General features: G+C 38.8%; 2 protein-coding genes across 6 annotated transcripts in view; one reads left to right on the top strand and one right to left on the bottom strand.

Annotated features, from left to right (window-relative positions):
* The window catches only part of ptpn11b (protein tyrosine phosphatase non-receptor type 11b), a 48,334-nt gene extending 33,779 nt beyond the window's left edge, over positions 1-14,555 (top strand). For 2 of the 4 annotated variants that reach the window (XM_077515063.1, XM_077515065.1), the window contains exons 6-16: positions 75-188; positions 1,725-1,821; positions 2,010-2,089; positions 2,333-2,488; positions 3,138-3,269; positions 5,341-5,495; positions 5,778-5,845; positions 6,368-6,519; positions 6,659-6,759; positions 8,057-8,187; positions 9,863-14,555. In XM_077515063.1, the coding sequence (XP_077371189.1) occupies positions 75-188; positions 1,725-1,821; positions 2,010-2,089; positions 2,333-2,488; positions 3,138-3,269; positions 5,341-5,495; positions 5,778-5,845; positions 6,368-6,519; positions 6,659-6,759; positions 8,057-8,144 (1,143 nt within the window). In that variant the 3' untranslated portion in view covers positions 8,145-8,187; positions 9,863-14,555. Of the gene's footprint in view, positions 1-74; positions 189-1,724; positions 1,822-2,009; positions 2,090-2,332; positions 2,489-3,137; positions 3,270-5,340; positions 5,496-5,777; positions 5,846-6,367; positions 6,520-6,658; positions 6,760-8,056; positions 8,188-9,743 lie in introns of all 4 variants that reach the window. The other 2 variants (XR_013282568.1, XM_077515064.1) reach the window with 2 other exon arrangements.
* A 1,388-nt stretch (positions 14,556-15,943) lies between these two features.
* On the bottom strand, positions 15,944-24,780 carry rnf223 (ring finger protein 223). Of its 2 annotated transcripts, none has more exons than XM_077511792.1 (2): positions 24,586-24,780; positions 15,944-17,114 (listed from the first exon to the last, which is right to left on the bottom strand). In XM_077511792.1, exon 2 carries the CDS (start codon positions 17,036-17,038, stop codon positions 16,319-16,321), a length of 720 nt encoding a protein of 239 aa, XP_077367918.1. In that variant the 5' UTR covers positions 17,039-17,114; positions 24,586-24,780; the 3' UTR covers positions 15,944-16,318. The 2 variants fall into 2 exon arrangements, with proteins under 2 accessions (XP_077367918.1, XP_077367919.1); XM_077511793.1 differs by lacking the exon at positions 24,586-24,780 and adding an exon at positions 17,494-17,540.
* Positions 24,781-25,061: the final 281 nt, after the last annotated feature.

The raw sequence follows: 25,061 nt of genomic DNA, 5'->3' as shown, positions 1-25,061 counted from the left end.
CTTTGGATGAGAGGTGGGCTTCACCATAACTTGTTTTGCTTTGTTAATATTCTATTATCTCTTTGTCCAAACAGCCCTTCAATGCCACAAGGATAAACGCAGCCAACATTGAGAACCGAGTACGAGAGCTCAACAAGGTAGCAGACAATTCAGAGAAACCCAAACAAGGATTTTGGGAAGAGTTTGAGGTATGTTGCCTTATAGTGATTAACATCTCGTGATAAAAATGACTCTATTGGCATTAAATGGCCAGGAATTAAACCGATGAGATTTTGACTTGCAACCTTATTATTACCTCAGTCATGTTGAAGACTGTGTTCAGTTTTATTAGACCTTACCTTGCTAAAAGTTTCAGCCGTCAACACTCAAACCTTCCTCAAAGCGAGTCAGGTTTGCATGCAGTGTGGAATCACCTCCACACCTCGATGTTCACACCTTGACACTCATGTCACATTTCACTAGCTCACAGCTGCCGCTGTTGCATCCTGATGGAGACCAAGTCCTCTTACATTAAACAAAAACAAAGAATAAAACAGCTTCGACATGCACCGATCATCTCCGATGTTTACCAAGTGTATCCAAGACGAAAGCGTTGTGAAATTACGCTGTGGCAAAATAAAAATTGGAAAATACTTACTGCCATTTGGGAAACCGACTTTTATACAAAACACAACATTAGTTGAGACGTTTGATTTAAGTAACGGCCATTTCTTTGCTCCTCGCCCCAACCTGTTTTGAGACGAATCCGCTCGTGAGGTGTCGAGAAAGGGAGGCATCGGATGTGTATCACAGAACACTTTTCTGAACATGCTTCTTGAAGCTGCATGAGGCTCCGTGGAGAAACAAGGAAGTAACCAAAAAGTCCAACATACCAAAATACGTGTGGAACACACTAACCGGTCCTTTTTTTTTCTCTTTTTTTGGGGGGGAGGGGGGTCAAAACCAACAGCACATTGTTTTATATTACACAGTATAATACCCCCGGCCCTCAATTTGTATTTATTTATTTGTTTATTTGTTTATTTATTTATTTATTTATTTTTTTGGCCAAATAATGTGTGTAAATCTGGAGAAGTTGTGATAATACAAGTAAAAGCCACATTAAAATTGGAGTGCCACCTTCCTAGGATATTTATGACATTATACTTTAACTGTGTTTCATGATAATGTTTACATCAGCTAAACTATCCTCTCTTGCTTTCTTTCTGTAAGACACCATAATAAATATTAGATACAGTATTACCAAATAATTAAATCCCACTGGCAGATTGGAATGATCAAAATATAAGAATGTACAATAATTTGAACAAGACAGGAAGTGTATTCATTTTCCTCACAGCAATAATAAAGTTTGTCTATGTATCTATTTTTTAAGCATAATCTTGGAAATTTAAACTGAAGTTGTAAAGACAGGCGACCCATTTGTTTTCTTCCAACCACTTAGTGATAAAAGTTACACACATACAGTAACAGTACTTACTAAATTGCAACCAATTCATATTTCCTCTTGAACCTTCATTCTTCATTTATCAGAACACAACCTTTTGGCGAAATGGCACAATCCATCCAGTCCATTCCAAAAAATTTCTTGCTTGTGTATGTGTGTGGCCCACGTGTCATATTTTGCCAATGTGACACTAGTATGACAGTTTTGTGACATTTAATCTTGTACATACTATGTAATCAGACAGAAAACACAACCTCTCTTGCTCTGATCCCCACAGGTACTTCAACAACAAGAGTGTAAGCTGCTGTATCCTCGGAAGGAAGGCATGAAAGCAGAAAACAAGAGTAAAAACAGATACAAGAATATCCTCCCATGTGAGTCGCAGCGCATGCTGCCGTTTCCTGCCTCAGCGGCTTCCTGTGGAAAGAAAGAGTGACACAAATAGACAAAGCAGACAAGGCCTCTGATGTGGCCGCGATAACTTGCAGACAAGCCAGAGAGCATCAGTGAGGTCACAGAGAGCTGCACTGTGGATTAATGATGTTTCAAATTGTTGTTTCAGTTGACACGACGCGGGTTGAAATTCGAGACGCCGATCCAGATGTTCCTGGTTCAGACTACATCAACGCCAACTACATTAGAGTGAGTCTGCTTTGTATAGCATGAGGCAGTACGTGGAAAATGAAGTTGTATGCATTTCCTACCTGTTACTTTATACAGCAGCTCATACAATATACAATATAATCTTGGTTATATGCTGCCCCCTACAGGTATGAGGTGTAAAATATGAACTCCAGTAACACTCAAACAATTTTGTCAGTTTAGTTTCTTAATAATTACATAATGCAAGAGTCATGAGCTTTTGTTTTCATTGTTTTCATGCAGGGCTCGCATGAAGAAGGGCGCCAGGTGGATGATGACAAATTCTTCATCGCCACACAAGGATGCCTACAGAACACCGTGAGTGACTTCTGGAAGATGGTGCATCAGGAGAACACGCACGTCATCGTCATGACCACAAAGGAGATGGAGAGAGGACGGGTAGAGCTGCTATTTTTATTTGTTGTAATATAATTGATGTATTATTTATTATAAATGCATTTTATTTATTTTATTTGTTTAAATTAAGCACTGGAGCAATGTATTTATTTATTTTATATATTTTATTTATTTAAATTAAGCACTGGAGTACGTATGGAGTCTATAACTGGACATTTGTTCAACATTTAAGTCTGATATCATTGCTGTCCTGTGAAAAAGACTCATTTTTATCTTCTTCTTTTCTTTTTTTTAAACATTTTTACGTTTAAGTGATTGAAACAGATTACAGATGTCCCAAAAAGGTAAAAATAAATAAATAAATAAATAAATAATTGCCATAAAAAAAATTTCACAGGGTGCTACCCATTCAGTTGTAAAATAATAATAATAATAATAATAATAATAATAATAATAATAATAATAATAATCGTTCAGCTGTGTCTTACTACTACTTATATTGTACAGCATGTGTATTTGCCAGGAGGAAGAGACAGCTAACAAGGATAGTATGACAGTTAAGCTGATTGCAAAATCCGCTTGAGTGGATCTAGTTCTTTAGGTTGTCTAATTCCTACAAACAGCCGCCGAGCCAACCCCCACCGCGCTGCCCCACCCCCATATCACTAACTTCTTGATTCCTTCCATGTAGAACAAATGTGTCCGTTACTGGCCCAATCTTCACGCCGCTGTGGAGTTTGGAAGGGTGATGGTGAGAAACGTGGACGAGCGACCGGCTCAGGACTACATCCTGAGGAAGTTGGAGGTGACCCGTCTGGACCGGGTAGGGAAAGCTCTGCCCTCAATCAGTGCTGACACACTGACCTAGGGTCAGATTATCTAACACATTACACAAAATCCTTCAGCACGTGCGTGTACTTTATGGAGAGTTTGCCTGCTTGCTCTCAAGGATGCAGAAAACAAATGCAAGCAAAGCCTTCACTAAGTAACCATAATATTTCTAGTTATAAACAATTGTTTGTAATATTAAGAGTTTACATAAACATATGTGACCCGCTCCAGCAAAAGGGTCCGCATGTCGGCAGGATCAATCTCGAGATAATGGACGATATTAGACAGTTGGACATTTTTTGTCCATTTTGAGATTTCTCCAAAAATGTTGTCTATTTCATACGATGCCGGACACACCGCTTTTTCGTTCAATGCATCAAAAAAAAAAAAAAAAAAGTCTACCCGCATACGTGGCAAATATCACTACACTTTTTCACTTTATGCTCTTTTAAATGGGATGACATGAACATAAAAATGAGCTATGAAATATTTACCATAACTTGAAGATGAAAAATGGTCCTTTCAAAAGAGTCACAATGATACCCCGCCACAAAATACACACAGGCTATATTGACTTGTAAATACAATAGTTTAGTGTCACTCGGATATTACTTGGGGTGGGGTGGTGGAACAAAACAAACAAACATTTTCATGTTTTTCATGTGACCAAAAGCATTTGAGATATCACATCCATGATAAGTTATCAATAAAGCACTTTTCACAGACCACATCAAATGGCAAATAATCTTTTAATTGACACAAAATTTTAAAATCAAATTTCCCACTGTGGTAATATAACCTCATTTAAGTAAGAAAATACCACAACGAGCAACAATAAAATAAGCAAACTTTGGCTGATGCCTCAGAACATAAATTGTCAGCTGAATGTGATTTCAAAGTTGAGTCTGATTTCATCTCTTGAGAGGTCAAATTTCCAAAATATTTTAAAGGGTTAAAATCTTGGACGATGACCTTGCCTTCTATTGGAATTGACTTTCCACTGATATTTTAACAGTTCCTGAAAATTTCAGGTTCAGAACTTTTTCCGAAGGTACTGGTTGCTATGGACATTTGAAAGATGCAAGTACCAAAACTTTAAAGCCCTTTTTCTCAAAACTAGGAATTTCAACCTTCCAACATTAAAACTGCCGTAACTTTGTCAATTTTTTAGCTACACCAACGTATTAGATGTCATTTTAAAGGGAATTATGCACAGAATTCGAATATATCAATATCTCAATTTTTGCTTTTGTTTTTTCTTTTCTTTTCTTTTTCACACGAGAATGCTTTTGCCAGAGCTGGTCACATATGAAGAAAAATGTCTCCAGTGTGTGGGAAATTCCACAGAGAGTCAATTTGACATAATAAAACTTTAAATAGTAAATTAATCTCCCTATTATGGGTTATATTAAAAAATAAATAAATAAACCCACACCAATCGGTATTACTGTGCTTTAAAAGACAAAAATACATGAATGAATATAAGTACTCTTATGGATTTTAAAGTCATTGTACTTACCCATGACATCCACAATTTGTGCACTTTGGTCCTCTGTTACGTGCATTTACAGCTCTTGGGAAAAACAAAATTCAATAAAGACAATGGGTAGTAGTCTTTGGATGCTGCGATAATGTGGGGGAAACCATAAATAAAAATAAATGAATTCCAATTAGGAATACACAAGTAGTTTGAGGCACAATAGGGAACATGCAGTTGACAGGTTTGTAAAGAAGTAATACGTGGACTAAGGAAGGACTATTTGGACCATTTGGATAAAGATGCAAATACAGAAAGTTGATGACTTTTTAACAACGTATGTTAAAAGTGCATATAGCCAAACATGTTTTATAACATTGTTTTTATAAGCAGTATCTCCAGATATGACTTAGCATTTCTTGCTGACATTTGTCACTTGTTGAATTGGATGCAGAAACTGTAAAAGTTAGTTAACATTTCTAAGCCGGATTGTGGATTTCCTGCACATAATGTTTAATGTTGAAAGACAGGGATGGCTCAAGTGCGCTTAACTTACTGTTATTGGTTTTGACTTTGTTCCTCACAGAGGGAACCTCTGAGATACATCTGGCACTACCAGTACCTGAGTTGGCCAGACCACGGCGTTCCTAACGAGCCCGGGGGCGTTCTTTGGTTCCTTGAGGAGATCAACCGAACCCAGAGGACCATTCCAGAATCTGGACCCATCGTCGTCCACTGCAGGTACCAGCAAGGTGCACAGTTTAGATCATCGGGGGCCAAGTGGCGGGCCACACGTGACCCCACCCTCGCTCACTGTCAACGGTTTCCTGAGAATTTTTCTCCACCTGTTTTGGTCCTTCAGTCAGACACCACATTCTTAACTCATGATCCCGAGATTAAGGTTGACATTCTAGCCAAGATGCCGAAATCAGCCAAATGTGTTTTTCAGACTGTGTTCGCACTGTTTTGTTTTGTTTTTTTCCTCGTGCATAGTTTGACCTTTCCTCCTTGTTGTTCCCACAGCGCTGGCATTGGGAGGACTGGCACCATTATCGCCATTGACATCCTCATTGATATTATTAACCGCCAAGGTAGGATCAGCTTTTTTGGGATTCAAGCGTTCACGTTCACAAATCAGTGATACTGCATCAGAATTTCAAAAGGTTTTAGTATTCTTTTAACATCCATTAGTCTTCATGGCTAATCGGATGAGAAAGAATACAAGTGAAGTACAAAGCTCTCGTTTGACAAGATGCCAGTGAACCCATTTGGAAAAAAAGAGAATGAATCCTTTCCATTAAGAAAAAGCCCAATCGCTATTCTTTGACCTGGTTTTCATTAGCATATGCGGGCCATAACAATCCTCCATTAATATTTTCAGGTTAGTGTCAGAGTTTCCATAATTTCATTTGAGGTATTAAAGTAGGTAACCAACTTAATGTAATTTTCTTTGGCTTTTGAATCACATCCAAAGCACATCAAATATCCTGACTAGTCCAGTCATATTGAATAATATTGACATATAGCCATCCGTCTGTTCAGGTTTTTGTTGTAGATCCTTGATGAAATTTCGACAGTGTTTAATACTATGTATGTATGCGTTTGTGCCTCAGGCCTTGATTGTGATATTGACATCCCGAAGACCATCCAGAGGGTCCGACAGCAGAGGTCCGGCATGGTGCAGACAGAGGCCCAGTACAAGTTCATCTACATGGCCGTGCAGCAGTACATAGACACAGCCCAGAAGAGACTAGAGGAAGAGCAGGTACTTGTCAAACACAAAATCCCAAATGTGAAAATATTCACATTCACATTCACGTTATGATTTTGTAGACTCGCCGTGGTAACTATCCAAACAGGTCACCAAAGTGGCCAAAGTCAAGCTGCATGTTTTTACTTTGCAGAGGAGTAAGCTGAAGGAGAGAGAGTACTCCAACATCAAATATCCTCCCATGACCAATTCAAGGTCCAAACTCAACATGGCATCGTCACGCTCTTCGTCGGTGTAAGTACAACTCGCACCCTTGTATTATTATGACCTTTGACATACTATATGTTTGATACCACTTCTTTCAGACCAATATCAGTAAGTAATTCACTTGAGTACTAACTGATACATATGATACATAAAATTTCAATAAACACATTATGTGTGAACTAGGAACTTTCTGTCTTTCTGACACACATGATGATTCACTGATGTGTTAAATGGCTGCAGTGTAGTATCAACTCATGGCAAGGAGAACTTAGCCCATTTCTATTTTTTTTTTTTTTTTTTGCCTTAAACTCTTCAGACTCACATTTTTTCTTCCTGCTGAGCAATTTTTTATTACTGATTTTGACTCTTTTTCCACATAAGAACAGCATGGGAAAAAAATTTGGGGGTTATTTAAAGTTTTTATTTGTTATAGTGGACGCCAAGATAGTATGGGTGTAACGTTGTAAACTTACCAACCTTATATGTAATATTTTTAACACAATCAGCACTGACTTACCCCTGACAGCGTTCTGTGCCACGAGTTCTGGTCCAGTGTTGGACGAGAGGAAAATAGTCCAGCAAGCTGGCTGGGGTCACGGAAATAAAGCGTTTTTCTTCTAAGAACAATTTGTGTTCAAAAGAGTGATACATTTGCACACAAAACTTCCTCCTGAAAAAAGTCAGACTCCATTACCGCCGGGCACAATTTTTCTGTTCATTCGTATCACTGCGTGGCGCCATGTAGACAGCTGATAGATGCGCCTTCCGCCTTCGAAAAGACAAATAACTTGTAGATTAGTGCGCATCTATCAGCTGCATGCAGGGCGCCGCGCAGTGATACGAACAAACACAAAAGTAGTGCCTGGCAGTAATGGCGTCTGACTTTTTTCAGAAAAGGAGTATTGTGATGCAAATGTATCACTCTTTTGAACACATTGTTTTCAGAAGAAAAATGCTTTATTTCAGTGACCACAGCCAACTTGCTGGACTATTTTCCTCTCGTCCAACACTGGACCAGAACTCGTGTCACAGAACGCTGTCAGGGGTAAGTCAGTGCTGATTGCACACACTGGAGGTGAGGATGAAATTGAGATTCATGTCAAAAAATCCGAACTGTCCCTTTAAGTATCGTGGATGGTATCGGAATTCTTCATTCATAACCAATACCTGGAAATAAAGCTGGTTTCGGCCCTGTCACCAATATCTGGTATTGGTTGGTGCTTACCTCATCCCTCTCTTGAAAGATGGCACTAAATCTGACATTCATTCGGACCTGCAGTTAGATATGTTCATAGCGACATAATGTCCTTCTGTGTGATTGTAGAATGACAAACGATGATTCTTCAAGTGTGTACGAGAACATCAATTTTAAAAGCCCACAGACGTCGTTCAGCAGTAACACCAGGAGATAAAACCAGTGCTTGTGGACCTCCACATGTTTCTGCAAGCCTCTCTGTGAGTATCGTTTGCAATTTGGCTTGATTACAGCTGGTCATTATGAAAATCTGGGCTCTTTAATTGTGAACGTTCAAACAGGACAATGATTTCTTTTCAGCACTCTCAAAATCATATTGACAATCTTTTTGAACCTTAATACCTTTAGTGTCAAATGCCAAAGCAAGCAATACTCTTCAAGTTATAAGTTTGTAGAACAATTTTGCTAATCAATTACTTCATTTGAGGAGCAACTTTCTAATTGTGATGAGATTTTTTATTTTTTTTTTAAGGTTAATTTCAGAGACCTGAAGCAAATACGTTACAAATATAATATAATGAAAAGAACATTTAGGTTTATTCTTTTATATATATATATATATATATATATATATATATATATATATATATATATATATATATATATATATATATATATATATATATATATATATATATATATATATATATATATATATATATATATATATATATGTATAATCATCAATTTTGATCTCTTAAATTCACATTGTGCATAGCAGCAAAGTGTATTTTCTGAATGGGTTGGCTGTATGGTCTTTTGTCAAATGTAAGATTTGTTGGGGAGACCTCAAAAGTCGAAATCATAACTCGGTTCTCTTGTGAAAACAGACAAATAACGTTAGTGACTTTTAAGCTTACAGGCTGACGTAACGTAATTCATTTCCAGTTTCAGTCCTGTTTTACATTGTAATATTTATGTATGTATTTTTTTATTTTTTTATTTTTTTATTTATTTAACAACAATGACCAAACAAATCAAAGGATTTGTTGCCAAATAGTAATGCTGAGAACAATGTTGTCAGGGTTACCTGTTTAACATCTATTAAACATGACACAAAAAGGAGAAAAGACACTCAGTTCAGGGCTCGTGAGCAGAGAGGAGAGGAACTGACTGACACAATTCACTCTTGCACTCTCTGAAGATTCCTCTCCTCACCCTCTCTATTTATTTGGTTTTCCACGCCCTTTCCACGCCCCTAGTTACATGGGTGTTCCAACCTTATAAATGCAAAGCATATAGTGTACTTGTTTGTCTATGTGTTGTGCATGTGAGTGGAAGATTGCTGAGTACGTGTGGTCAGGTTTGCATTAATTTCTTAACAGAAAACAGGCGGCCTCGGCAGAATGGCTCGAACCATTCTGCTGCGTTAGATGTTGTGGTTCTTAAGCTTTTTGAGTCATCTTCAAATAGCCATGCTATGTGAATGTGAGGGGGAACAGAGCAAAGCATTCTTCATTGCAAACAGAAGCAGTTCTTCATTGCAGCAAATAAGATAACATATATGGCTATGCTCTGTGAATGTGAGTGCAAAGCAAAGCATGCTTCATTGCAAGCAGAAGCAGTTCTTCATTGCAGAAAATGTATGATAACTTATTATTTACAATTATTCCTACAAACATAAAAGCAAAAAAAACAAAAAAACAAAAAAAAAACAGTATGCTTATAATTTTTATGGATTGTGTCAAAAAAAAATATAACCCGTCCAATTGCTAAACTGCATAACAAAGGTGAAATCTGGCTTAATTTTACACAGAGTTGGCTCATCCTAAGGCCGTGTGCATGCTGAGTACATCTTCACCTCATCCAGGACATCCTAATTGGAAGAGACGGCGGCCTTGAACACCACTTGTCTGTCTTGTCTGTTCACTTCAGTGTCAGCAGAGGCCTCATCTGCTGGCCAAAATCCCTCCAGTGGCGGAGGCGGGAGTGCGGTGTACTTCCTAAACGCCACGAGATCGCACCCTGCCTGTGGCAAGCGGACCCTCTCAAGCTGGACCTCCGCTACTGGAGTTCAATCTCCAAGAACGAGAAGGACTTGTCAAACGTTGCGCCCCGGCCCTCCAGCTCTTTCCGACTGCTGCTGCCTCCAAAAGCCTTTCCCTCTCTGAATCAATCAAAGTGCCTTGCTGTCTGTTATCAAGCTGTTACGTCTCTGTGTTGCATTGTTCGTGCCGCCACAAACATATAGGATTGGAGCCAAGAAAAGGTCAAGGCAAGGTCAACTCACAGACATCCTTACTGAGGCTGCTACTGCTTTTGTGACATCTCATGAGACAAGAAAAGGGGCACTATCCGTCATCTGCGCACTGCGCTTTTCAGCAACATCTATTCTTGTATTGTTTCTTCTCATTATACAAGTAGTATCACGACAAAATTTATTTTGTGATCGTTCATCGACAGGTTTTGTGTTTAAAGCAGCCAGAGTTTTATTTAGAAATGGTTCACAGATTAAATGTTCTCATCAGCTCTTAATATTGCAGCATGGGCCAAAAAGTATAAACTTATGTAATTTAATGCACTGTAATTTATAAATGGCTGTTATAGCAACACTCAATAGAAAAAAACGTATAAATGCATAAAATACTGTCAGAAATTTATTGTGAATATAGAGTCTAAATATTATATATTATTAAAAATGGAATTCTAGTCTTACTAGAGGGGAAAAAAATCATTGTATTTGACCAATAAATTAATATTACAAGAAAAAAGTCACAAGAATAAAATGTTAATATTCCTTAAAAAAAATAAAATAATAATAATAATAATAACAATAATAATAATAATAATAATAATAATAATAATAATAATAATAATAATAATAATAATAATAATAATAATGCCATCTGGAAATAAGTCCTAATATGAGTAAAGGTCGCAATATTATTCCTTTCAAGTACTGAATGTAATAAGAGAAGAAAGTTGTAAGGTTACCGTATTTTCAGCACTATAAGGCACACCTTCAATGAATGGCCTATATGAAAACATTTTTCCATAATATAAGGCGCACCACATTATAAGGCGCATAGAGTAGAAGCTACTGCAGTGGCTGGGGTTGCATTAAGTGTACAATAGATCAGGCGTGGCGAGGTCCTCGAGGGCCGTAGTCCTGCAGGTTTTGGGTATTTCCCTTCTTCAACACAGCTGATTCATGATCAGCTCATCAGCAAGCTGATAACGAGCCTGTTAATTGGAATCAGCTCCACTTCGAGTAGGGAAATCTGTAAAACCTGCAAGACTCCGGCCCTCGAGGACTGCAGTTTGCCACCCCTGCAATAGATGGAGCTGTGCTAAAGGGAATCTCAACAAAACAGATGAGTCAGTCAATATTTATGAGCGGTAATTGAATACAAACCGGCATTCTGACAACTTTGTTCACTCCCAAAACAAGTTACCGGTAGTGCAGTCACAATATGGTTCCGTATTAACAATATAACAATAACTCAATATTGTTCAAACGTTACTCTCCATATCTACAATATTTTCCAGCCTTGTTCAGGTGTGATACTACCGTTCTAACTGCTGTTACTTCGGTGACGCCCCCTGACTATGGTAGCCGTACTTAACCAATATTGAGCCACATATAAGGCGCACCTGATTATAAGGCGCACTGTCGCCTTATAGTGCAGAAAATACGGTATTTAAAAAAAAACAACATTTTACAAAGTTGAAATTATATTACACAAAGATAAATGTAAAGTAGTATAATATGAAAAACTATGCATTTCAGTAAAAGTCCTTGCACAAAGAGAAAAACATTGTGCCAGTAATAATGTGTGAAAAGTCTGTCATACAATTATGAAAATGTCATAATTTGACACAAATTAATTTGTAATATATCATGGTGGAAAAAATGCAAAAAATTATGTCTTAATAGGACAAGAAAAATGTAAAAAAATGTCAACTTTAAAAAAAAAAAAAAAAAAAAATCATGACAAAATTACGGAACGATATTTGAGAGAATAAAAGCAGAATATTATGAGAATAAAGTTGTAGTATTACCAGAAAAAAAATTGTCAGAATAAAACTATTTGACATAGATGGAAGATATGCGTAATTTTACAATAATGACGTTTGAAAGGGAGCTGTCATCATTTTGAATGTATACCTGCGGTAAAATGAACACTGGTGAGGATTGTTCGATTAGGCTAGATTATTGCGAGCGTTACGATACAAGAACCAGTGAAAGTTCCCATTGGAACTTTACAGGCTCTTGTCAAGTTTGACTTACAGGTGAAGTTTGTGGCTTAAAAAAAAACAAAAAACTTTTTGTCATATAACAGTAGAATATTATTAAATTAATCTTTTGAAAATTCATCCCGCTATGGCCCCATTTTATGCCTGTAATTTTACTTTCAATATTATGTTAAAACTTGTCATGACTCGACAAGGATAGTCAATCAGAGAGGGTAGAAACAGAAGGCGTGACCGAGGGGTCATGTCAGTCATTTGTGGCCGTCTGGTGCAGCTGCGCAGGGACACACAGCAGCCTTGCTTTCCATCTTACATTCCTAAAAATACACCATCAAACCGGTTACATTTCGTTTTTTGCAGCACTTCCAGCACGAGTAAGTCATACTAGCATTGTAGCCACCGTGGCTAACGTAGGCTTGCTTACAAATGTGCACGTCTCGGCGCATGCTGATGTCATTAAGGGCCGTTGCTTTTCATAAGAGATTCGAGGGTGGAGTGAACTAAGGCTACGGTACACATCTTGCTAGATTGTAAACCCCTCTTATTCCTATTATTACCTTTTTTGTTTTTGGTGTGGTCCTGCACTAATTAAATGACAGCCAATAATCGTCAGAAATTATCAAAGAGAAGATTCCTGATTGAGAATTAGCCATCTCTGGACTTTGTTTGACTTGCCGTCCTTGTTGATCATGCGTGTCAACATCTGCGCTATTGGAGAGGCCCACAAGGAGACGAGGGGAAAAAGGATGGCGATTACGCCGCACCAGATGGCTATCTGCCCAAGATTGAAGAATAGATTTGTCTCCGAAAAGTAATTTAGACCACGGCCATAATCCAGACTTGATGATAGCTGAGCGCGCAAAGGCCACGTCACTGATGCGATAGAGGAAGGCCGTCCGTGCTGTGAGATATTTTTAGCCGCTGCCAAAATATCCTCGCCAAAAACAAGTGCAACCATGTTAGTGGAACGTGACCCGGCTCAATGTCAGTGAAAGAGAAAATAAAAGCTAACAAGAACAAAATGCTTCAAATCTGGATCACAAACAAATTACACACTTTAACTTTACCTGCTCTGTTTGACCTCAAACTAAAACTCACCCGTAATCTGGTTTACAATTTTTTTTTGTACTTAGTTAACTATCTTAACTCACAGTCTTTATGATGAATACAGGCTAAGTAGAAAGAATGTTTAACCCACAAGTCCAATACTTCTCTTTTCACTGTGACAGTTTGTGTCTCTGCTGATACACATCAAGGGCCTGATTTATTGAAATCTCAAATAGTAGCTGCGAAATTGTGTGTGCTCATGCTCACATATTGCAGGCATTTTTGGTAGGTGACCTCCCTATTTTACTTTAAGTAGCTGTATTGGTTTTCACCTTGAAAAAAACTGGGAGAGCGCTGTGAATGCAAAATGAACTTTGAAATGATGGCGTTGGAAGGTGAAAGACGCAAACTAACCACGTTTGTCATCATCCCTTTTGAATCATACACAGCTTGCACATTCAAAGGATCAGTGTGCTTATAGTTGTGGTTTATAAACTCCAAGTCTGAGGGCAAATATGTGTATGGAGTGATATTGTTACTGTCGGGCGGAAACCTCCTATGTCCAAATCGCGTGTCAGAATGTTTTTTTGTTTTTTTAAAAAAATACAAATTATGGACCGATCTAAATATCTGAAAACCGCTTATGCTCTTTTGGCGATGCAATAGTAATGGTTCAGCGAAAATGTGACCCTGAGGTCCAGTCCTAATGAGGCTGTTGTGACAGAGAGCCTTATATTAAAAACGATCACGTTGATTGTGTGTTCTGCATTCACAGTCACCTTGTCATATTTCAATACTTTTGAAATACCTTCTTGGCATTGCTTCCCAGCTAGTACAAAGTTTCCCCTTCCTTTCTACGTCATTGGCTCATTTACTTCCTGTATTTATAAACTTTGTCGCACTGTGGATCTTTTTGACTTATTTCATTTATTCTTCCACTTTGCCTCTTACTTTATATGTTGTAACATCAATACTTGAAAGTATCAAACTGCTGAATCTTGGACATTTTGTTTGTTTTTAAATGTTTTTGATTTGATTGTGTTTGTTTGAAATGATGTCATTATTCTTGCTAAGTTTCCTCTGGCTGTGTTTTGAACCAGTGTACAAGGAGGTTTGCAGTTCTGCGTGTCCTCCACTGTGTATTTACTTGAAGATCTTTCTTTTGTTTCCTTGTTCCTCTTGTATGTCTGAGGTGAGTCCTGTGTGGTGTTGCTGCACTGGCTTCTGCTCAGATGCCTTCTCGCTGTGCAAGCCGCGAACCGTTGATGCAAAAAGTTGCCATTAGTGGTAACAAGCTGGTTTGTTACAATAAACCTCCTGTATGTTATCTTGAGTCTGGCTTTTTGATGGTGAAATCTCGTCAAGTTTTGACTGTGAGCCGTTTGTGGCGCAACAGAATAAATGTACCATAAAATAATCTAGCATGCATACAGTACTACTATATTACACTGGCTCAGGAGAATATTGTTTCTAATGTTACCATGGTAACCACTTTAAGTGGCCTAATATTGCTTTGGTGTAGCATTGTTACTTTTTTGTTTTGAAAATGTTTTACACAAATGCAGATTGTGAATAAGTACCAACAATTTGGACTCGGACATTATTTGGTTGAGCATGTATCTTTACAAATACATTTACTAATATTTAAAAAATTGATTTTGGTCACATTCTCACAGTGATTATATGAATAATGTTTAATTTGTTGCCGTGTTTATTTATGAAAAGTGGATGACACGTATGCAAGGCGAATGCAAGGCTAATAAATGCCTAGTTTGGAAGTGCGCTTCACACACTTTCTGTATCAATCCATCATTTCGTCCATGTGAAACTATTTCTGAATCATTTTGTCATCTTATCTGCAGTTACGCTCACTCCCCACTGAACCATTCAGGAAGTTGTCTTTTTATTACCGTCCCCTTGTGATTTTATAAAATCTCATCAGCTGCCTGTCGTCCTGATGCTGCACAGAAAACCCCTTTTTGTTCATAAAGGAACTGGTTATACCTTCCTCACAAGGACAAGGCCTTTGTTTGTGTTTAGCCGACAGTGCAAGGTTCATGTTGGGAGGGTCTTATCGTTAATGACTGTTTTACGATCTGAAGTTTTCCATCATATCACGTTGTGAGTCACGTCTTGCTCTGTTGGCCCTGCTACTGTGACCGTTGGAAGTTGAATCTCACTAACACCGAAATGGAATGCCATGACCCAATGGGACCTTTTGACCCTCTAAGGCCACCAAACTTGACCTCTGGAAAGTCTCGTTGTTGAGTCATGTCAGTGTACATAACTGCAATTACAACTGGGCTGCCACATTTATACTGGCTAATAAACATTTTCTATTTTGACTAATTTATCCATTCACAGTAATTTTAATTTTAGAATCCAAAATATTACCGGCAACATATAAACCTCAACACATGTATTTTGCAGCTTTTTTTATGTCTGACCTACAAGGGCTGTCAAAAGGTCGTTGTCACTGCTGGAAAGCCAAATAGGAAAATTAATTTCAAACAGCCAAAGTAGCTTTTTATTTACCATTTGAAAAAAAAACAGAGTGCCATTTACTATTTTGGAAAAAAATCTGCACAAATATTGATTAAAGTGCAACAGTTTGGTATTTTTAAAATAATGCAGTGTAAAGCAAGTTGACTTGCACAACAAGGCTTATTAAAAAAAAATTATTCGAAACCTTCAAATTATTACACTACAATCAAATCTATTCAGATTTTTTAATTTCACATTCTCTTTACTGAATTTCTGTACATAAAATGTAAGATTGTTTCCTTGAGTATATGTTGTTTAATTTTTTATCAAACTCACACAATTTGGACAAATAAGCTTTTCATTGAACACAGCAGCATATATAGTGTGGAGAAAAAGGGAAACGTCACAGTGTATTTTTTCATATAACCACTAGGAGGCGTCATCATGTTACAAAAAAAGACTTGGGGATAGACAGCGGCTTCCTCCGGGCACGTGCTGCATGATGAAAACCAAATGTGCGCCCATTACAAGTGAAATTATTTACAAAGTATTTTTCTTGATGCGATCGTCAAACTGTACACAAGTCCAGCCGCTCAATGTTCACCTCTATTGTGACAGACGTGCGGGCCGGCTCAGTGGGTCAAAAACGGGGACCATGGTTGCGGTGATGGCGGTGCGATTGGGGTTGGGGCGGACCATCTGCATACATCGCATGTTTCCGGTGCTAAACACGCACTGCAGTGGCCACAGCACCACCACGATCAGCAGCACCATGAGCACCACGAAGAGCATCATCCGCTTCCAGTCCGCCAGCCGGTCCAGCAGGCCTAAACTCTGAGGCGGGGTCTGGCTCAGCGAACCGCCCCTCTTGTCGGCGCCAATGTCGATGCAGATGCACAAGGCCGAGAGGCTGTCGGAAGCCGGCCTGTTGCTTTTGTAACACAGCTTCTCGCCATCCAGCCACACGGGCTCCACCTGCTGCTGGTGGCCGGGCAGCTTTTGCAGCACGTCGAGGCTGCTGGGCAGAGACGGGGGGCCGCCGTCGGGCAAAGTGGTGCTGTGGCGGCAGAAGGGGCAAAAGAGGTGCGACGTCCCTTCGCCCGTGCCTTCGTGCTCGCTCGGCGAGATGGCCATGATGCGCGAGAGGCACTCCAGGCAGAAGATGTGGTTGCACCCCAGCAACTTGGGCGTTTTGAAGACGTTGTCGTAGGTGTTGTAGCAGATGGGGCACTCCAGCTGGCTGGTCGTGGACATCCTCTTTTGGCGATCATCAGCGGCCTCCTGGTTGTCCGCCTGTGTGTGCCAAAACTGCGGCGACTGTTCCATCTTTAGGGATATAATCCAAACTCGCCGGGATGCGCCCCCCTCCTCCTCTTGCGTTCTTCTCGCCTCCTCAATCACCCTGAAGACAACAAAGTAGCAATTGTTAGTTTAGTAGTACGCCTTCCCCTTTTCACACTGCACTCATTTTGAGAGAGTCACGCCGCAATGCGAATTTATTTGGAAATGCTGATAGAAGCCTACCAGGAAGTAAAAAAGAAGATTCTGCTGCTGGTTAGACAACACCTGGACTAGGCATATCTTTCATTGTTGAAAAAGTAATCCTTAATTTACTCATTTTAATATCCCTATAAAGCCAAATGTATCACATTAAATACAAGACATTTTGAACCCTCTATTTAACGAAGGAGCTGGTCATTGACTTTAGGAGGTCCAGACCAGGACCGTGACCAGTCCTGCTTGAGGGAGCTGAGGTGGAGGTGGTGGACAGTTACAAATACCTTGGGCTATGGCTTGACAATAAACTGGACTGGACAACACACACCAGTCACCTGTACAGGAAGACAAAAAGCAGGATGTACTTCCTGAGGAGACTGCGTTCTTTCAACATCTGCAGCAAACTTATGTTTTACCAGTCTGTGGCTGCCAGTATCCTCTTTTACACCGTGGTGTGCTGGGGGGGGGCAGCATATCCAAGAAGGACTTCCACAGACTGGACAAGCTTATCAGGCCGGCCAGCTCTGTGGTCGGCATGAAGCTAGACTCGCTGGTGACAGTGGCAGAGAAGAGGACTCTGGACAAACTGCTGGATATTATGGACAATACCAGCCACCCTCTGCACACTGTCATCAGCAGTCAGAGGAGCCTGTTCAGTGGAAGGCTGACGCTCCCCAAGTGCCGGACCAAGAGACTAAAGAACTCCTTTGTCCACCGTGCCATTGTACTCTACAACTCCTCACTGGGGGGAAGGAGGGTGTAGCGTGCAGTTTACTTCACAAATATGGCACTTTACTGTACTGTAATTTATTTAATTCAATAACCTTATTTATTGATTGATTGAATTATTTTTTATTTTATTATCTGTTCTCATTGCTGCTGGACATGTAAATTTCCCAGAGGGAGCCATCCCAAAGGGATCAATAAAGTCAAGTCAAGTCTAAGTCTAATCGTGGGAAATGTTCTTTCTGATTTTGAGAAATACTAATATGTTTGATATGTCTGTTTATTATTATATTTTTGACAGTTATATATGTATTGTGGTTGGATGTATAAAATATGACAAATCAAAAGTTATATGTGGAAGTAGATTTTTTTTTAATGTTTTGTTTGTTCAAAAGGACCAATGAATACTCTATTTACAATCAGAATTTTCTCTCATATATTTCATGGTTCAGGCTTTATAGGGTTTTAAGAAGGAGGAGTTGGACACAAGTAATGGAGTAAAACTAATGACTTGGCTATTTAATTATGCCGTAACTTGTGAATAAGTCCCACAAAGTAGCACTAAATTAGCCACCAGGCGTGTGATGCCACGGCCAAGACACTCTTCGACTATAACATTTTCCAATTTAAAGATACAGTGTGTAATAGGTGACCAGTCGATGTCGCTTTAACATAGAAGTGCATGCATTTAGGCGCACGCACACTATGGTGGCTCAGAGAGGCCAAACTCCGCAAGCCTACCACCGATTCTTATTTTTGTGTGAGCAAATGAGCATCTCGGCGGGCAACGGCGACTTGGCAGCCGGTGTGAAGCTTGGCAACCTACGCTAAAAGACAGAGTGAGCCGGAGTTAGTCGGAGCAGCTAACAAGAGCGACTAGCGGGAGTCAGTCGGGGCCATAAGCAGGAGTGGCTAACTAGAGCGGCTAGCGGGAGATGCTAGTTAAAAATAAAAAATAAAAAATGGGGAAACTTACAACAGCAAAGCAGGAAGCTACTGTGCACTGCGCCCTGCTAAATGCAGTCTAAAAAGGGCTTTAATAGCGCAAACATGCATCTTTTCCAGTCGAACCACTTCTCTTGGTACATCACCTGCTGTATGTAAGTAATTGAGTGGAACCACTGGATTTGAACCTGCCTTAGGTCAAACAAAATGGAGGCTCCACACTCCTGAACTTGAAAGATTGTAAGATCATTTGCAGTTCTTCCTGCATCCAATAGCTGGCATGACTGTACAGTGAGTTATGCTTCTGTTGCTTGCAGCAGGTGTTCCTTTCCGGACCCTCAACAAAGTGTCTGCTTGTTCTCACTCGCAATCACTCCATCTACCCTTGGCATTCCTGTCCTAGTCTGCCCTCTCCTTTCTTTCTTTCTTTCCCTCTCCATCCCTATTTATGACTATTATGGTATGAGGATGCAAAATCCCATCTGTCTTATCAGCTTAGATCTCCCCCTTCAACTGCTGAAAGTAGAACAGTTTTTTTTTACCCCCGACTTCAAAGCCCACCCCCACCTCCACCCCACCCCCCAAAGATAAATTCCAATTGCTATGATGGTTGGCCTCCTTCACCAAGTACAAAATGCAAATAGCTTCGGGTGGAGAATAAGTAATCGAAGTGTGTCAGACAAATATTTAACTAGTAGCTTCTGATTTTGACAAAAGTGGTTGTGCAGCTTTGAGTGGTGATGCCTGCAAGTAAATCACACGAAGGATGCAGAATCATCTACTGAACAAGGAAAAAACAACACAACAACAAGCAACTATAACAAAAAGAACAATAGAGGTATTAAGCAAAGTAAGGATGCCATTAGTACAAGCAGTGACAGTTGTGCAAAAGATGTGATGAATAGTCATCAAGCAAGGTAAAGTGACCAATAATAATAACAACAATAATTCTGATAAATGACAGTTGCCTGTGTCTTGGACAATACATTATAAAACATTCATAATACATGAGGTTCCCTGACAAAGTAGAGTGACAATTAGTCGAGCTATTTCTTTATTTAGTGCAATTTAAAAGTAAAAATGTGACCAAGCTAGCAACCATTTGTGCTGGCCTGCATTATCCCCTTCACCTGACCAATAGTGTGGATTTTAAACATAGAAGGGCCAAAACATGCCTTGTGAAAATTAAACTGTGCTTAAAAAAAAAAAGTGTTTTTTTTTTAACTTGCATTTTATTGTATTTTTAATCTTTTTTATTTTGCACAACAAACAACAAAACATTTTAACGTTACATTGTTAAGGCAAATAGTACTAATGCAAATAAATATTGACCATACATCGAGTCTTTATTGTCCAGTGTTGGTGTCCTCGTTTGTTTTCTTCTTATAGTCCATCCATTTTTCCCATTTATCCTTAAACTGTCTCTCTTGTAGTCTTAATCGGAGCGTTGGTCTTTCCATTACAAATAGTTCTTCCACAGTGCACACCCACTGCTCCACGATCGGTGATTCCATTTTGTACCATAGCCTTGTTATCACTTTCTTACTTGCTGTCAAGAGCACCTTGTCAAGGTATTCAACCTCCATCTGTATTATATCTCGTGTTAAACACCCCAAGTAAAGTACCTTGCATGAATTTGGTATTCCATAACCCACAATTTTTTGTAAAGCACGCCATATCCTGTCCCAATATTCTTGTAACCCTCGGCAAAACCAAAAAAACGTGCATGATCCACATCCATGTGTCCACATGCTCTCCAGCATGGTTGCTGGACTGCTATCATTCCTCTTTTAATTTTGGGGGTAACAAAGAATCTGACGATGTTCTTCCAATTGAACTCCCTCCAGATATTGTGGCAGTTTTAATATCACAATATCATGATATTGCCATTTTTGTTACATCCCTATAGCCTAGTAGCTAGGGCTGCTCGATTATGGGAAAAATAATAATCACGATTATTTTTAGCAATAATTGAAATCATGATTATTCAAACGATTATTTTTTGGTACAAAACAAGAAAAATGTTTTCAGATTTAATATATTAAGACCAATCAAAAAAATAAAAAATAGAAACAAAATAATTATGTAAGTTCCTTTTGGACCAAACAGAATTTATAATAATATTTATTTATTTACTTGTATATGTTGACAAAAACTTGAAGTGCACTGTGCAGTAGGGTCATCATTTATTTTTTGGTACAAAACAAGAAAATGTTCAAAAGTTAAAAAAAAAAAAATATATATATATATATATATATATAAAAAATATTAAGACAAATAAAATTCTTTGAAACACTAATTATGCAAGTTCCTTTTGGATTAAAAAAATATTTTAGTTATTTTAAAATTTAAAAAAAGGGGGTAAATGTATAAATTTAAGCAACTCAAAAATTTGTATTAATAATCTTTTTTTATGATTATGCTGATTTTGTAATTGTGGAGTGTAATAATTGAAATTGTAATTGAATTTCGATTAATTGCACAGCCCTACTAGTATTGTAGCCATTTTATTTAACTGTTTGACAAAGCTGTCAGAACAAAAGACCATTAATAAAAATAAATGAATTAATTAATACATAAATAAATAAATAAAATACAAAATAAAAACTTTCATGAAAAACTTGTTCCTATTCTCACTGATCCAGGTCATTCTGAGGGCAATGAATTGATTGCAACTTTGTCTTTCGCATCTCATCTTCATCAGTTAAGGCTTGGTTAAGACAGCACCAGTTGATGAGCTTCAAATGCGACCTTTTTACAACTCAATGGAATACTTATGAGTGAAATTTTCCACCCAACGACTTCTGCAAGGCATCCTAACATCCATAATGAGGACAGGCGGTATAGAAAATGAATGGCTGAATGAACACTTGTGTTTAGGAAGTAAGCATTGGTTTGATCTGACCATAGTATTGGTGGTAGTTCTTCACTCCTTCGCCATCCTATGCAATGTGCCAATCAATACCTGGTCATTATTAGCTGACATATTAAACAAGAAGAAGAAGTAGCATTACTGGACGTGTATTTGCAAAAGCAAAAAGATTCAAATTGGTGGGGTGCAATTGTGAGGCGGGTTTTTATGAACTGTTCCTCCACTGTGCGCTAAGTAAATAACAACACTGGCTCGTGTCGTCCCAAGCCAGTGAAGTGAAGGCAGTTGTGATAGCAACACAGCCTGACCTTTGATGCCATTCTATCAACAGATGACTCAATGCACTTAATGGCCACGCTATAAGGTACCCCTGGCTTCACACAATACAAGGCTGTTGTCTTTGCCTGTATAATTTTGAACTCGAGGCTTCTTTGTGCTCGTTGTCAAGCGCTGACAAATTGAACAGAAGTGTTACCGCGGGGTCCACATGACTGCCAAAGCTTGTGTACGCATGCAAACCCCTGATAGGCTTGTTCACCATCAAAAGCCCTTCTTTTGAAAGAGCATGTCAAGCTGTTGGATTCCGCTTGCAAATGTTGTTTCCATCCCGTTTACTTAAGGTGGAGAGGGTTGCTTTGAGCACAGTCACAGCAGAGGAGAGAATGATGTCCTGGCTATGTTTTTATTTGGGCCAAAGTGCTGAATAGAATACAGCACAGTCAAATATTAACTCCCAAGACGCTTTAACACCAACGCTTAATCCTTTTGAGTGATAAATGATTTGTCTTATCAGCTGCACGTGTTCTTGTGTATTCGTCCCTGCCCCACTGACCTACAGACACACACTTTAAAACATTGTTTTTCTTTAACTGTACCTTTTGTGTTACCTGAGCCAACGCATCATCAGTTCAACTGCCAAACGTCAGGACGATTAAGATGACAGTACTCAACCTGCCAGTTTTCAGGGCTGTTGGAATCTGATCTACTCGATTGTTTTAAGAGACTCAAATTAATATGCCAGCAGAAGCCGAGGGGGGGGGGGGGGGGGGAAGCCGAGTTTGCACAGTATGTGTAAAGTAAACACAAACCAGTCAGTGGAGCTCAACATGCAGGTTGAGTGTGCAGAAATACTTTCAAGTAGTGACATAATGACAAACGGATGCCAGTGCTACTTTAAACTGTAGGCTGCTTACACACTTGGGAACAAAGTTAACGGAATGTCTAGTTAACCATTCATCATTAAAAAAAAAAAAAAAAAAAAAAGTTATTTTTGTGGTGGTGTGACACAACTATACTGCTTAAAAAGCTGACACAACTGTTTTTAATTATGGTGAGTGCTACTTTGATTTTGAAAGTTACCGTAATATTCATTGCCATCTATCTAGCTATCTGAAAGAGGGTATAAAAAGTCTACAATGATCAAGGGCTATTTATTTTATTATTATTTTTTGTGACATCAAACATCTGAACTGCTAAAACTGTGAAAGTTTTTGAATTTTTCAAATCCACTACTTCCTGAACTCAATACCACTCCTTCATTTCCTGTCTTTCATGAGTGGACAAACTGATTAATCCAGGTGTGCCTGACCTCAGTAACCATGACGACAATGCCCAGACACACCTGGATTAATCAATTTGTCCACTCATGAAAGACAGGAAACAAAGGAGTGGTGTTGAGTTCAGGAAGTAGTCGACTGAACACAGCCACACAACCCACTTATAAGAGGGTGTGTAAACTTGTGCAAACTATGACACTATCTGAGTTTTTTATTTTTACATTCACACTCAAAAAATACATTGAAATTGTAGGGCACATTAAAAGTTTTGTAATTATGTTGGTCTAATTTTTTTTTTTTACGTCACAAAATGTAATATGTGTGCATACTTTTCAGATACACTGTATCGATCTGCCTGTCTATCTAATTGTGCAACGGACTACTCTGTATTAATTATAAAATGCATATTGTAAACAACAACAGCAAAGTAATCACATGCATGCATATACTACTTAGTACCTGTACTATACAATACGTGAGTTGTATTTGCACTGAGTATTTTTTTCATTTGTATTTATTTATTTGAACATGCTAGAGCGTCTCAGTGTGCTAAGCCCAAACAAAATGGGAGGCTTGTGTCAGGAAGCGCACAACTATGCCAAATAAATCCACTAGTGACTCCCTTTGGCAGCCTTTGATGGTAGGAGCCAAGAGACAGCAACTACACATTATTTGTAAATGCGGATTATACAAAAAAAATAAAAAATACAATAAATAAAAACACAAGAAAAAAAGTAATTAGTTTCAAATTCACACAATCTATTGCATGGTGAGTTAATTTCTTGTGATTTGGAGGTTCAAAATTTTTTCGCTTGATGTGTTCTTCCCATGCTCATGTGGCTTTTCTCTGGGTACTTTGGCTTCTTCCTCCCACATTTCAAAAACATGCATGTTGAGGTCATTGAAGACTAAATTACTCATGGCTGTGAATATGAATGCCTGTTTGTCTATGGGTACCCGCTTGTATTCAGTTCCATGTCTAATTCTATGGTTATAATCACACTGTTCCTCTCACGAGTGTCCTGTGGTGGCATCACAAAAAGAAAAACAACAAATGTGGCGTTAGTCCGTTAGATGCTCACTAAATTGGTAGGCAGCTAGGTTTGTTTTTGTTTGTCTTACTTTAGCTTTCCATACAACTTTGATTGAAGTCAAGATCGCACCACTTTGCCACTTGATAGCTTTTTTTTGTTAAATTACCTTAGATACCTATTGATCTATTAAAACAGAATTGCGAAAAAGTCATTCCTATCGAGATGTACTGAAGAATGTTTTACCTGTAAGCAAGTGTCCTACGGTGTCCTCGCGTCCCCTCAAAGAAAATGAAGAAGCATATTTCTGTGACCAGACTTGTCTTTCTTTCCCGGCCTCTTCTGTTTTTTGTTTGAGTTTGCGGCACAAGTCTGTGCTGTGGGAGTGTACCTGCCTGTGCGTCGTCTTTCCTCCCTTGTGTGCTTGTTCGTCGCTATCACCTTGTGTGCCTTGACAACTCCCCCTTTAACACTTTATGCAAATGCTTCCAAACTGTGACCCGTCCTTGAGGTGGCGGCTTGAGGCAGGAGAGGAAGGCTTAACAGAAATACACATTAAAAAGTTTCCCACATATCACTCTTCTTTCCCCACCCGCGCAAGGTACAGAGAGGGAAGTAGTGATTATTTCAAATGACAAACTTTTTTTTTTTTTTTGTTCTTTTTACATGGTGCTCAGTATGACTCAACTCATCGAACTGAAACTAGAAATGCATTCGATGCT

This window comes from Festucalex cinctus, chromosome 2 (assembly GCF_051991245.1).
Source record: "Festucalex cinctus isolate MCC-2025b chromosome 2, RoL_Fcin_1.0, whole genome shotgun sequence".
Classification (NCBI taxonomy): Eukaryota; Metazoa; Chordata; class Actinopteri; order Syngnathiformes; family Syngnathidae; genus Festucalex; species Festucalex cinctus.
Note: the sequence above shows the minus strand (reverse complement) of the source record. Positions and strands in the feature narration are given on the sequence as shown.